At 35.0% G+C, this 12,891-nt stretch overlaps 3 protein-coding genes across 5 annotated transcripts in view; all 3 read left to right on the forward strand.

Moving 5' to 3' along the window:
- LOC105118287 (protein ROOT HAIR DEFECTIVE 3 homolog 2-like) overlaps window positions 1-12,891 on the forward strand; it is a 32,727-nt gene that overhangs the window by 16,094 nt on the left and 3,742 nt on the right. The window lies entirely within an intron of this gene.
- On the forward strand, window positions 946-8,111 carry LOC105118285 (protein ROOT HAIR DEFECTIVE 3 homolog 2-like). Of its 3 annotated transcripts, XR_840924.1 has the most exons (20): window positions 946-1,139; window positions 1,254-1,320; window positions 1,425-1,527; window positions 1,733-1,803; window positions 1,988-2,051; window positions 2,338-2,403; window positions 2,518-2,565; window positions 2,671-2,733; window positions 2,851-2,907; window positions 3,730-3,888; window positions 3,969-4,037; window positions 4,128-4,219; window positions 4,526-4,604; window positions 4,759-4,924; window positions 6,400-6,491; window positions 6,594-6,847; window positions 6,920-7,016; window positions 7,116-7,270; window positions 7,395-7,502; window positions 7,779-7,953. XR_840924.1 is itself a non-coding variant. In XM_011016197.1 (19 exons), the coding sequence occupies exons 1-19, from the start codon at window positions 995-997 to the stop codon at window positions 7,941-7,943; spliced, it is 1,947 nt and encodes a 648-aa protein (XP_011014499.1). In that variant the 5' UTR covers window positions 948-994; the 3' UTR covers window positions 7,944-8,111. The 3 variants fall into 3 exon arrangements, 2 of the variants coding, with proteins under 2 accessions (XP_011014499.1, XP_011014500.1); XM_011016197.1 differs by lacking the exon at window positions 6,920-7,016 and having other exon boundaries at window positions 948-1,139; window positions 7,192-7,270; window positions 7,779-8,111; XM_011016198.1 differs by lacking the exons at window positions 7,395-7,502; window positions 7,779-7,953 and having other exon boundaries at window positions 948-1,139; window positions 7,192-7,218.
- Window positions 10,482-12,049, forward strand: LOC105118284 (protein ROOT HAIR DEFECTIVE 3 homolog 2-like). The gene is made up of 5 exons (XM_011016196.1): window positions 10,482-10,796; window positions 10,981-11,047; window positions 11,147-11,249; window positions 11,759-11,876; window positions 11,922-12,049. The coding sequence occupies exons 1-4, from the start codon at window positions 10,649-10,651 to the stop codon at window positions 11,834-11,836; spliced, it is 396 nt and encodes a 131-aa protein (XP_011014498.1). The 5' UTR covers window positions 10,482-10,648; the 3' UTR covers window positions 11,837-11,876; window positions 11,922-12,049.

Genomic DNA, 12,891 nt, shown 5'->3' on the forward strand with positions numbered 1-12,891 from the left:
TTGGACTTAATTTTTATGCAAATTCATCCAATAATCATTAAATTTGTCCTTGAATTTGCATTTTTTTCGCCGTTTGTGGGTGTAATAGTGTACAATTAGGCATTGAATTTTCTCCAAAATTGCATCTTGGTTTTTATGTATTTTTTGGAACCCTCCCCTATCTGCTTTCTTCACATCGCCAGCTTTTATTTTTATTTTATTTTTTAAAAAATAAATTTTAGAGATTAACCCAGAATTGAGTTATGAGAATTAATTTAGCCTATGATTAAAGAAAATTGACTTATTAAAAGTTTAATTATGCCCTTGAACTTAATTTCTATGTAGATTCGTCCAATAATCATTTAATTTGGGCTTGAATCTACATTGTTTCTTTAGTTTTAGATATAATAGAGTATAATTAGGCTTCGAACTTCATCAAGAATTGCAACTTAATTTTCCCATATATGTTTGAGATCCTCCTCGGCCTACTTCCTTCGCATCGTTGGTCTTTATTTTATTTTTATTTTTATTTTGGAAGAGAAAAAAATAGATTTGAAAAATAACCCAAAAATAAATGTTTGAGAAATCCATACTATTTGCCAAAGTTGTCAATTTTGTTTTATTTCATTCGGAATGTTCAATACATCTTGTACCGGTTAAAATACAAAATAACTTGAAATAAATTTCAAATCGGTCAGGATCTTGGTCTATTCTGAAATGTTTGGTCAAATTCTGGCCTAAGCATTTCAATTTTGTTCTGATTGTTCTGTTATGTGAATATTTGTTTTTTCTTCTTCTTTTTTTTTAGAAAAAATCTATGTTTAAAATAATTAATTTAAAATAAAAAAATTAAATTTTTTTTTCAAAATTAATCTGGTTGATTCCATTCCATATACTTATTCTCATTTATTGGTGGGGTCAAAACTCAAAAGCAAACGACTTCTTCGAGTAGAAGTTGACTCATGAAGATGTATACTTCAAGAGTTGTTGTTACTGTGGTTGAGTTAGATAGTAAATGAAAATGGAGCAAGGCATGCAGCTGATTGATGGAAATGGAAAGTTCAACGTGGATGGACTCAAAGACTTCATGACAGCCACCGAGTTCGCTCAGTCCGGTCTCTCCTATGCTATTGTCGCCATCATTGGCTCACAGAGTAGCGGTAAGCAAGTGTTCAACTTCTTAACTTCGTGTTGATTTATTAATCATTTCCTAATAGTCATTGATTTTAATGAAGTTGGTAGTGATAGCTTTTTACTTAATTAATCTTGAACAGGGAAAAGCACCCTAATGAATCAGACCTTCCATACCAATTTCGAGGAGATGAATGCATACAATGGAAGGTTTAATTTTATTTTTATTTTTTAGTTGAGAATTTGTATATTTTACTGTTCTTGTTGCTTTGTATACATGAAAGAGGAAGATAATGTAATTATAAACGTTTCAGAAGCCAAACAACCAAAGGCATTTGGATTGCAAAGTGTACTGATATTGACCCTTTTACGATTGCCATGGATTTCGAGGGAACCGACAGCGCTCAAAGAGGCGAGGTAACTCTTAAAGCTTTCTATTACTTTAGCTTTGCTTTGTTAATTGAGAGGGTTTTATGGTTACATTGTATTCTTTGCAACCTCTGTAACATACAAATCGTTGATTACTGAATGGTTTCAATATTTCCGTTTGCATTACTTTATGGCTACAATCTCCGAATGTGATGCTTATACAAGTTTGGCACTGCGAATGTACTTTTTTCAGGATGACACAGTGTTTGAGAAACAAAGCACCCTATTCGCCTTGGCAATCGCTGACGTTGTATTGATAAACATGTGAGTTTTGTATGTTCATCATTATAATATTTGAATGCCTTTTCTGCCTGGGAAGTTTGATAAATGTCCACAACTGGGTATGACTTTGTCCACAATTGGGAAGTTTGATGTAGCCTTCCATAGCCGGTAAGGCATCCCATTACTTTTTTCTGTCAAATGATTTTGTGTTGAGTATCATATCCAGGTGGTACAAAGACATTGGCCTGGAAAATGCAGCCAGCAGACCCCTTTTAAAAACAGTTTTCCAGGTACTTGGCGTTTGAAAGCAATTTGCATTAACTTAAGCGAGCTGTAAGTGAACCAATTCTTTAGATATAAGCCAGTTTGTAATGGGTATATATGGAGAAATATACATCTCAAATTTCTCATCATGAATAGAATATAGATAAGGAGCCTCCGATACAACTCAAATTATTCACAGCAAACTTACCCCATTTTATCAAAACTGTTTAGCCGCATTCATTTAGCCCAGTGTGTAATATTAAGTAATAATTTGATGCTGATATGTGATAATCTATTATTTCTTGTATTCAGGTCATGACGCGTTTATTCAAGCCCCGCAAAAAAGCACTACTGTTTGTTCTACGTGATCACTCAAAGGTATGGACTTGTGCAGATAAGTTTCTTGAGGCAAGATTCCATGCACCTTGCGCTCCATTCTTTGAATGCATCTTCAACGCTGAATCTCTGTCCCTTTTCTGATTGTCTGTGTAGACTCCACTTGAATATTTAAAGACTGCTCTCTTAGAAGATATTGAGAAGGTACTTCTGTTCATACTTCTTATTCTCTGTTTATGCATTTCTCTTTCTGGATCAATTATTTCTCTTCTTATTCTCCAGCATTTTCTGAGGTCATACTTTCTGCAGATTTGGGCTGCAGTTGCTGAGCCTGAGACTCTCTGTAGCGCTCCTCTCAAAGAGTTTTTTAATGTATGAAAAATCACCTCCATCTCCATACTGATGCCATTGGCATATGTTTATCATATGTTGCCTTTTTTTTTTTTTAAGTTCCATGAACTTAATATGCTTCTAATTATTGATATAAAGGTGGAGATCGCTGCTTTGCCTCACTATGAATTCCAAGAGGAGAAATTTAAAGAGCAGGTAGCTTTTCCACTTAGAAAGCACTTTGTCAATCCTCAAAACTTTTGTCCTGAGTTCTTCTAGATTGTGCTGCTGCGTGTTTTCTAGAATTGATGACTGGAATGATTTGTAGCTTTGCATATGCTTACCAAATAATTGGAATTCAAAATCATTGGCTTTTGCATGAAGGGACAGAACAGCAGCATATTCCTGTCTTAGAGTTGAATTACAAGATAAAATATAGAGTAATGTTACTTTGAAAGCCTGGTGCCTATGGTTTCTCTCTCTTACTCTCTATTTCCTTCTTCTCTCTAGGCACTAGTCTCAGCTTTGATTTTACCTCCAAATTCTTGTAGAGAACTAGTTATGGTAACAAATTAATTCCAAGTGTGCATATATGTCAAACCCTGAACCTAATTCTCCAAGCCAAGCTTACCAAAAATCCTTTATGGGGCATATACTCTTAAATATTGCATTCAAGTCTCTTAGGAAAGGTTTGGTGGGAGTGACAGGCTGTGTTTCGTTTCCGAGAATTCATCTTCAATTCATGTGGTTCATTTAGAAGTTAACTCTGGAGTCCATAATTAACCAATTATTAATAGATATGCAAGTTAAACTTGATAGTCATGCAACACACACATTGGTGCTTAGCTCTAACTGGAGAGTGTTTAACAGTCATTAGGAGCGTATCATGTAAGAATGAAAAAATGAGCATTACGTCCTGTGATAATATAATTTTATGGATCTGTGCATGTGAGAGCAACTAGGACAGCAAGTATCAAGTGAGAAATCCGGTATCTGTAATTCGTAACTCCATTTTTCTGATAGCATTGACATTTACAGGTTGCTCAACTGAGGCAGCGGTTTGTCCATTCCATTTGTCCAGGAGGTCTTGTTGGTGACAGGCAGGAAGTTGAACCTGCCTCAGTGTTTCCTCTTCGTGCAGAAGAGATTTGGAAAATAATAAAAGACAACAAGGATTTAGATCTTCCTGCTGTCAAGGTTTATTAAAAGCCATTTTCCTGTGTAAATATAAACCATCAGGTTTCATATGTAAATATACTTCCCATCCTGTTTATCAGGTCATGGTTGCCACTGTTCGATGTGAAGAGATTGCAGATGAGAAGCTCAAATGCTTTGCATACGATGAGGTACTTTATTGAATCTATTTTCTAATTTCTTTCTTTTAAAGTTCACCGACTTGATTTAATATCAGTTAGTACTAAATTTATTTCTTACAGGATTGGTTGAAAATGAAGGAAGCTGTTCAAGATGGTCCAGTATCAGGGTTTGGAGGAGCTGTCAGTTCTATTTTGGAAACCTATCTTTCAGAGTAAGTATACATCATGGGGTCAATTCTATAAGATGATGTGTTCACATTGTAAGATCTGTGTGATATTTAATGTTAACTTACATTGTGTTTTATTCCAAGATTCTTCAATTTTAATACTTCTTTCCGTCAGTTGATCAGTTAAGTATATGCTTGTCTGTCTCAAATCGAAGTGGAAACTTTGAATTATGATCAATTTGATAGCTATACTTTGGTTCGTGAAGTAATTGATTCCTACTTAAATTATCCATATACTTCTTGTTCAACTTGATCCGGAATCTCTTATTTTGCATTTTTTTCCCCAAATAGATATGACAGGGAGGTAGTCTATTTTGATCAAGAGGTACAAACTGCAAAACGGCGACTGTTGCTGTCAAATGCATTGATGGTAAGGCCTTAGCATGTATATTTCCTCTTTCAAGTTCTTAAACTCCCTAGTTATTGTGAAATTTGTTGATATTTGATCTTTTCTTTTGCCTTTTTTTTTTGTATTTATATGTTTCTTATACTGATCAACTCAAATGTGCCAATATGTTATGTAGGTGGTACGCGATGCCTATGATACTATGCTGATGCATTTGTATTCCAACACAGTTAATAGGTTTAAAACTAGCCTGGAACAGTCACTGAATGAAGGACAAGAATATGTTGCTGCTATTCATCTCTGTTCCCGATCGTGCATGCTCAAGTTTGATCAAGGATGTGAAGGTATTTAGACTCCAAACACTGAAGATTCTTAATATTTAATTTTTATTTTGTTTTTTCTTTTCTAAAAATCCAATATTAATTTATTTTTTCTTTGCTTTTGTTGTTACATCTTATATGCATAAAACTAAAGCATTCTTTTCGGCTTTCATAATATTCTAAAGCAACTCCTCTTTCAATTGTTTTATCATTATATTTTTTTCTTAATTATAATTTTGAGGTGCACTCTGGATGCTATTGTTATCAAGTATTTTTACCATCAACACATTTGACTGCGTGTTGAACTGTCAATCTATCATTTGACTCTGTGTTAAACTGTCAATCTTTCATTTGTCTCGAGGGTCTGATTAAATTTCTTAGATACTGCTATTTAGCCTTCTGTTTGATCTCGGCATGCTCCTGTAATGAAAACTAGCGGCACTCAATGGGCAAGTAATATGACTGCAGAGATAGTTTAAACCTGAAGAAAAAACTTCATATCTAACTGATATGCATGAGTTATCAAACTCCCAAAAGAGCCCTGCATTAGTTTTATTCTCTCATGGACGATATAAAATCTTGTATCCGCTCTATCACTGGAATCAATGAAGGTATACAGTAGGTAGTCAACATTCTCAGGATGTGGTCCTCCACTTCCTCTTCTTAGTTGACCACTTGCTTTTTGTACTCGTGCAAATCTCAAGTTGTTACAATTTTCACTCTAAAAGTGAAATCTAAAAGTGATGCAGGCAGAAGCTAATAGAACACCGATAGTACTGCAAGCACATAAATTTTAATGAGTGAAAAGGATAGTAGATGTGAATCTTAAATTTGCGATTTTATTCTTTAAAAATTGGCTGCTTTCTCAATAAATTTACATGTCCTTTATAAAGGCCAAGAAAACCTACATCTACCAGGAAACAACCTAATGTCACCGAATATCTGAAAACATAAAGGAAATTAAAAGAAAATCCAAAATAATAATGATAAATCCAGAAAATCCCAGGAAAAAATTAAAATTATCGCAAATAGTAACTTATAGGCCTAATTCTAAAAGATTCAACAGTTCATTAAGTATAGAGTAGATTTTCATAGGAAAACATTCTATAGAATCACCACCTAGAAAAATCTGAACCCGACTCAATAATCGGATTTTCTGTTATCTCAGTTTTAAGGTGTTAACCTAGTTTGATATGACTATGTCTCCTCTTGTGTCTAAACTTGTTTTATTGGTCAATGAAATATTTGTTAAGCTATCTACATAGTGTTTATAAACTTGTCTGCATCAAGAAGATTAATGCTAGTTTAATGGATACTTCATTGAACAAAGTAACTTAGTGGACAAAATAAAACACAGCGACCACAACTTTTTAAGATGTTGCTTTTACAGCTTGTCCTTCTATGATTAAAATTGTGTTCATATGATTGGTGAGCATCTTTCATCTACTAACTCATTTTCCTAGATTTGGTACGTTACCTTCAATATTGTGCTCTTTCAGATGCTGCCATTCAACAGAGTGAGTGGAATGCTTCAAAATTCCGGGAAAAACTTATTTGCGATATGTTGTCAGAAATGGTGGCAAGTTACGAGGTATTTCCTTCACTGACATCACAATCTGTTAGTGTTCTTGGTGGTATGCATGTCACTCTACTCAATCGAATTATCAAATCTTGATATGTTGCTCCTGCACAGAAACAAATAACTCATGCGTTTACCAAATTGGAAGCTGGTGAAAGAGATACACGGGCATCAATAAGAGATGTTTTTGAGTGCAACACTAAGGAAGCTATATCAGAGTTTTCAGATGCTGATGTTAGTTTCGTTTTGCGTAGTTCTGCTATCGACCCTAAATTGCAACATATGAGGGAGCATGCCAATAATTTAGCGAAGATGAAGCCAAGAGAAGCAGCAGATGCAGGGAGAGTTCTGATGCGCATGAAGGATAGGTACATTACATAATTGCAGCTGTTTTCTTTTTCCCTTTTGTTTTTTTATTAAAGCTTTGGAGCGTACTCTAGGTTTTCACAGGTACTCAGACATTACGAAAACTCAATGTCATGGTATAGGACTAGGGAAATAAACCTTGATGAAATTGAAAGGAACGCGCTCTCAGAGGTGACATTGCCTAGATTTTGTCTAATTAATGGCCGCTGGGATGCTTAAATGGTTAAACTTTGAGTTACCTCTGAATGTCTCTCAATTATTTTGTTATAGTTTTTGAGAATACTATCAATCATGGCGGCCATGCGCTTCGACCAAATGCCTGATCATATTTTTTTACTATGGATAGAACTGTTCCTGATCCATCTTTGCACAATACATTCATGGGAGCTGCACCGGACGCCCATGCCTCAGACACAGGGGAAGAGGTGACAATTGGTGAATGTGTGTTAATTTATATTTATGCATGCTTATTGGTATGCAAATGTAATGCATTTAGTTTTACACGTCTCTGAGTCAAACTGATTTCTCATAATAATCAAATATGAGCAGGTGTCTCCAGAAGCTACCACTCTACTTAAACCAGAGGACTGCAAATCATTGTGGATGAATTTCATAGAAAAGATAAAACCTATGGTGACCGGAGCTAGATCCCGCCAGGTATATTTTACTCTGGTATCACATTACATGTTCATTTGGTAATTTGATTGCATTCACAATATCTGTTTGAATGTTTTTCTTACTAAAAAACTTTAAACTTAATTTATTAGAACATTCTCGGTTTATCATTTGCCATCTTCAATTTATATGCCAATTAAAGTTCCTATACTTCTACACTTAAGCACCGAAACCAAGAAAAAACTTTAAGCCGATTAAAGATTTTATGACTAGAAATTTATGCATCACTCGAAATGTAATACATGGTGTTTCCTTCAGGATGGTCACAGGAAAACTGGAAGGTATGCAGCTGCTGCAGTTCATGCTGCTGTTGCCGCTGCTGTTGCTGCTGCTGCTGCTGCAGCAGCACTTGCTGCTGCTGCTGCTGCTCCTGGGGCTGCTGCGGCAGTAGCTGGGGTCGTGGTGGGGCTGCTGCGGCAGTAGCTGGGGCCGCCGCAGTGTTAAATGCAGGGGCTGCGACTTTCATGAGAGTGACGAGGCTGTGACAACAGTAATAATGACAAATCCACACATGGACAGTTTATATTTGTGTGCCCAACGATCCATGAAACATGTTATGGTGAAACTGATGAAAAAAGTTTGTTCGTAATTTGATAAGCGGTACTGGTAAAAACATCATCAGTTTCTACCAATGGTAATCAACATTAATGGTAAAAATATTTTAACTTTGTACAAATGGTAATCTTGCAAATCTCTCATCATAGATTAATGGAATTCAGTATTGTAGAGTAATATTCAATGGAGGTAGAAGGAGGGAACTTTTAATATGATATTTTCGGTAAGTAATTAATCTCCAACTTTCTTTGTATCTTGGTAATAAAGGCATAACTCTTATGAACAGAAAAGTTGCTGATCCATCTTTGGAAGACACGCACATGGTAAGAGGTTATGTTCAAGTATGCATATTGGTAATGCAGATTGCTTTTTCCATATTTTGTTCTTATGGATAATTTTTTATTCAGAACCAACCCCATAATATGATAATGTAAGCTCATTTGCTAGAACCCAGATAAGCCTTATCCAAGGAAAAGAAATGGGCCCAGACCAAAACATCTCATAACCCAACTGAAGAAACCCAGAGGCCTGTCAAGGCAGCCCAAGCTTCTTTAATACAAAAAACCAGACAAAAGGGTTTGTTTATATCCTTGACCCAAGAACAACTGGCGAAACGGATGTTAATATTGTGAAGATTAAGAAACCAAGTCTTTGGCAGAATCTACCCAGAAAGAACCAAAGAGATAAGACAGGGTTGCCAATTTAGAAAACATATGAATTGACTTAGAAAGATTCTGTCGAGCTCCATAGAATGGTAATGATTTTTTTAAAAAAATATTTGTGTTCGAGGACGGAGATTCTTCCAGGGTACAATTTGCATTGGAATATTACTTTTTTCTCCAACACTGTTATTCACACACGGTTGCCAATTTAGAAAACACACTAAATTAAAGCCAGTTGTTGCATAAAACAAGAGAAAAATTTAGATGCAATGAATCTGTTATTACCCTGTAACTTCCTAAATTTAGAAAAGACACCAAATTAGGCCTTTAAGCAGTAAATGCAATGAAGGAAAAGCCCCGCCTATCATTACCCTGTAACTTCCTCTATTGAGAAAGACAGTTGTTGTGCTTTTATAAGTGTAAACCATGGCGTGCATGCCTATCATTCTCGTGATGCTTTACATATTTACTGGATTTGTAGGGTATTTAGTAGGCTGTAGAGATTAGTCGTGGTGCGTGCAAGCTGATCCGGACACTCCATTTAAGTCAAAAAAAAAAAATATATAAACCTCTTGTGTTGTTCATAGAGAGAGGGACCCGCATTTAGGGGGTGATTTTTAGAAAATAACAATAAAAATAATTCATAATAATGAACTTGAAGTGGCTTCATAAATGCGTCTTCACAAAGGGATTTGAAAGATTTAGGTGGAAGTTCTAGCAAAAAATAATAATAATAATAATAATAATAATAATAATAATAATAATAAATAAATAAATAAAATTCAAGTCAAGTTAAGATAAGTTTGTTAATTGGTAAAAGGAATCGAGCAAGTCAAGTCAAGAGAAAGAGATTAAAAAAATAAGAATCCCATCGGACATTATTAATTTGAGGACTGAAGTGCAAATCCCGTGACGAATTTAAATTTTGTTTTCTTATGAATTTATCGACCAACATGATTGCAGCCTATAAAATTTGTATATAAATTGACTTGGATGGATTCAGTCGCGGAGTAACATTTTTCTATTCACACGTGGATGGCTAACAAGTGCCAATTTAGATTCGGAACCCAACTTGACATCAGCTGGCACTAAATTATTCACTCACGGGTTAGATATAGTTTGTTTTTTTGTTTTAAAATATTTTAAAAAATAAATTTATTTATTTATTATATAGACCCACAAATTCCCACAAAAGGGTTAAATTATGGAATAACATTTATGTCTCACTTTCATTCACTTGCGGTTGGGTAAACATACATCTAACAAATATAAAAATGAAGAACAAGTAACAATTATTGAGTATCTAGAATTAATTAGTTCAAGATAAAAATAAACTAGCTTAAATGCTTGGATATAATTCTAAAAAATTTTAATTTATATTAATAAAAATAATATCTACTCCGGTTAAACTTTCAATGGATCCACGGTGAAAATCTGAACAATTTCTTGATAGGGCAGGATCGAAATTGAAGTCCTTCTACAGAAACAAAAAATAAAATCTAATTGTAGGATTAAAATTGGAGCCAGTGGTTTTGGACAGGCAGGCCAATCCACTCGAACGCAAAGGAGTAGAGAGACTGCTCGTTCGGATTCCTCGCAAGATGACTCGAATCGACAGGTGACTTTGCTTGAATTTTCAAAGCAGGCGTTCTCTCCTCAGTCAAACCCAATCCAAGTTGTGTGCCACTTGTCTAGTAAAACTGTACACAGCAGAATTCTAAGCCCTTATAGTCCTAGCTGTCAAGTCTACCTTAATAGTGTCCCCGTTTTTCCACATGGTGTGCGCTTGCAAAATCGAAAATCGAAAGCTGAGTTGTCTATAAAATCCCTTCCATCCCTTCTCTTCTCGTACGTAAAATTCTTGTTACTTAAACACAGTCTAAAGCTGTTGGGCTGAGTTATACAGTAATAATGGCGGAAGATTGTTGCAGTTTCCAACTCATTAGCGGTGCCGGTGTCTTAAACTTGAAAGGACTAGAAAGCTTCACGAGGACCACTAACCTCGCCCAGCGTCGTCTCTCTTATGCTGCTGTTGCAATTATTGGCCCCCAAAGTAGCGGTATACTTGCAAACTTTTTTCTCTTATGTACAATTAATAACAAGAGTCACATTTTCTTTTTCTTTTGTATCAATAGTGGTTAGATATTTGCTGTAGTGATCTGTACCGTATATGTGTGTTTATAGCACACTTAGCATGCAGAGAAAGCATGTAAATTGTTTAATTTGCCTTCTTTGGTGAACAGGGAAGAGCACCCTCTTGAATCAGCTCTTTCGGACAGATTTCACGATGATGGATGCATATGAAGGAAGGTTTGGTGTTTTTAATTTGTTTTATAAATGAGGATTCGTCTATATATTCTGGTTTTGCGCCATGATATGAAAGATGGTTTAATTAGCTAATATTTTCAGGGGTCAAACAACCCAGGGGATTTGGATTGGGAAGGGTATTGGTATTGAGCCTTTCACAATTGCCATCGATGTGGAGGGATCGGACAGCAGCGAAAGAGGCCAAGTATAAATTAATTAAGCTTGCTTTGCATCTAACATTACATGATTTTGTTGTACAGAAAAAATTCAATTGATTGTTTTAAATAATTAGCTGTGCTTAATCGCCAATGGTGATTTCTTTGTCTAGCCCCAAGTGTTCAAAAAGTTTGCTTTCGACTTTCTAAGATTGTACTTTAAAACTAGTATCTACATATGGTCATTATGAAATAATCACAGTCTATTCTTATATATATATGAAGGTGTAACATAACTGATATGACGCCATGGCTTTAATTATTAGTAGCGACATATGGTCATTATGAATCATAAACTCTTAATTAAGCCTTTATTAAGTTAATTAATTTAAGTAGAGTTTTAATTGTAATAATTAAAATTCAATAAAATTATTCTCCGACTTGTGTTTCTATCAACAATATTGTTATTAGAGATTTAATAGCGAGTGTCAAATTAATTCCATATATTATAGCTACGGTACTGCAATTTAAAGATTAATTTTATGATATCTGCTTTCAGGACGGCACAACAACATTTGAAAAGCGAAGTGCTCTCTTTGCTTTGGCAATTGCTGACATTGTAATAATAAACATGTGAGTTTAATTATTCCTAATATTTTCGTATCCTTATTTCTAATTTGTGAATATCTTCCCCTTTATTTTTGCATCTAAAATAAAGCAAGATACTGGTAATTGGGACAGAAATTAAAATGAATATTACAATCAAGCTATTATAAGTTCCTCGCTTTTGTTTAAGCTCTCCTTTGCTGGTAATCAGCCACGACACATGCTGGAAAGTCAACGAATTCAAGAATCAACTCGTGTTGAATTATCTTTGTATACAGGTGGTGCCATGACATTGGTCGAGAACAAGCTGCCAGCAGACCCCTTTTGAAAACAGTTTTTGAGGTACTCTAACCATTTTCCTTTGAGCCTATTATAATAGAATCCGAAGGATGAATGACATCCCAATTACTGCTGTTTACATGCAGGCCATGACGCGTTTATTTGGCGCCCGCAAAACAACCTTGTTGTTTGTTCTACGCGACCAAACACCGGTAGTGTTTAATTTGTGCTCTGTCCCTAAACATAGATTTACATCGTTTAATTACATCTGTGTCTCTTAGTGTTAATCTGTCATATATTAATATATACGGGTGAATCTGTCTCTTCTGAGTGTTCATGTAGACTCCACTTGAACGTCTAAAACATATTCTGAGGCGAGATATTGATCAGGTGCGATATTGTTCATGTACTCTCCCTTGATCATTGTGAGACAATTGTTGTAAAATAATTCCTCTTAATTATGCATGTTCTTTACTCTTCTAAATTATACAGATATGGGCTGCAGCTGCTAAACCCAAGGCTCAGACTCTGGGTGATTTTTTTAATGTGGGTTGATTTCATCTTCCTTATCTATGATATTATTATTATTATTATTATGGTTCTTTGACAAATGTTAATTAAAGCTTTGTCTTTCTGTTTTTATTATTAATATATCTTTTTCATTTATTGTTTTATGAAATTAAGGTGGAGATCATTGCTTTGCCTAACTATGTACACGAGAAGGAGAGGTTTAATGAGCAGGTAATTAAGTTTAAGTAGCTTCTTTTTTTTTTTTCCAGGGGGAGGAAGCGTTATGTACAGATAAGG

This window comes from Populus euphratica, unplaced genomic scaffold (genome assembly GCF_000495115.2).
Source record: "Populus euphratica unplaced genomic scaffold, PopEup_1.0 scaffold1855.1, whole genome shotgun sequence".
In the NCBI taxonomy this organism is placed as follows: domain Eukaryota; kingdom Viridiplantae; phylum Streptophyta; class Magnoliopsida; order Malpighiales; family Salicaceae; genus Populus; species Populus euphratica.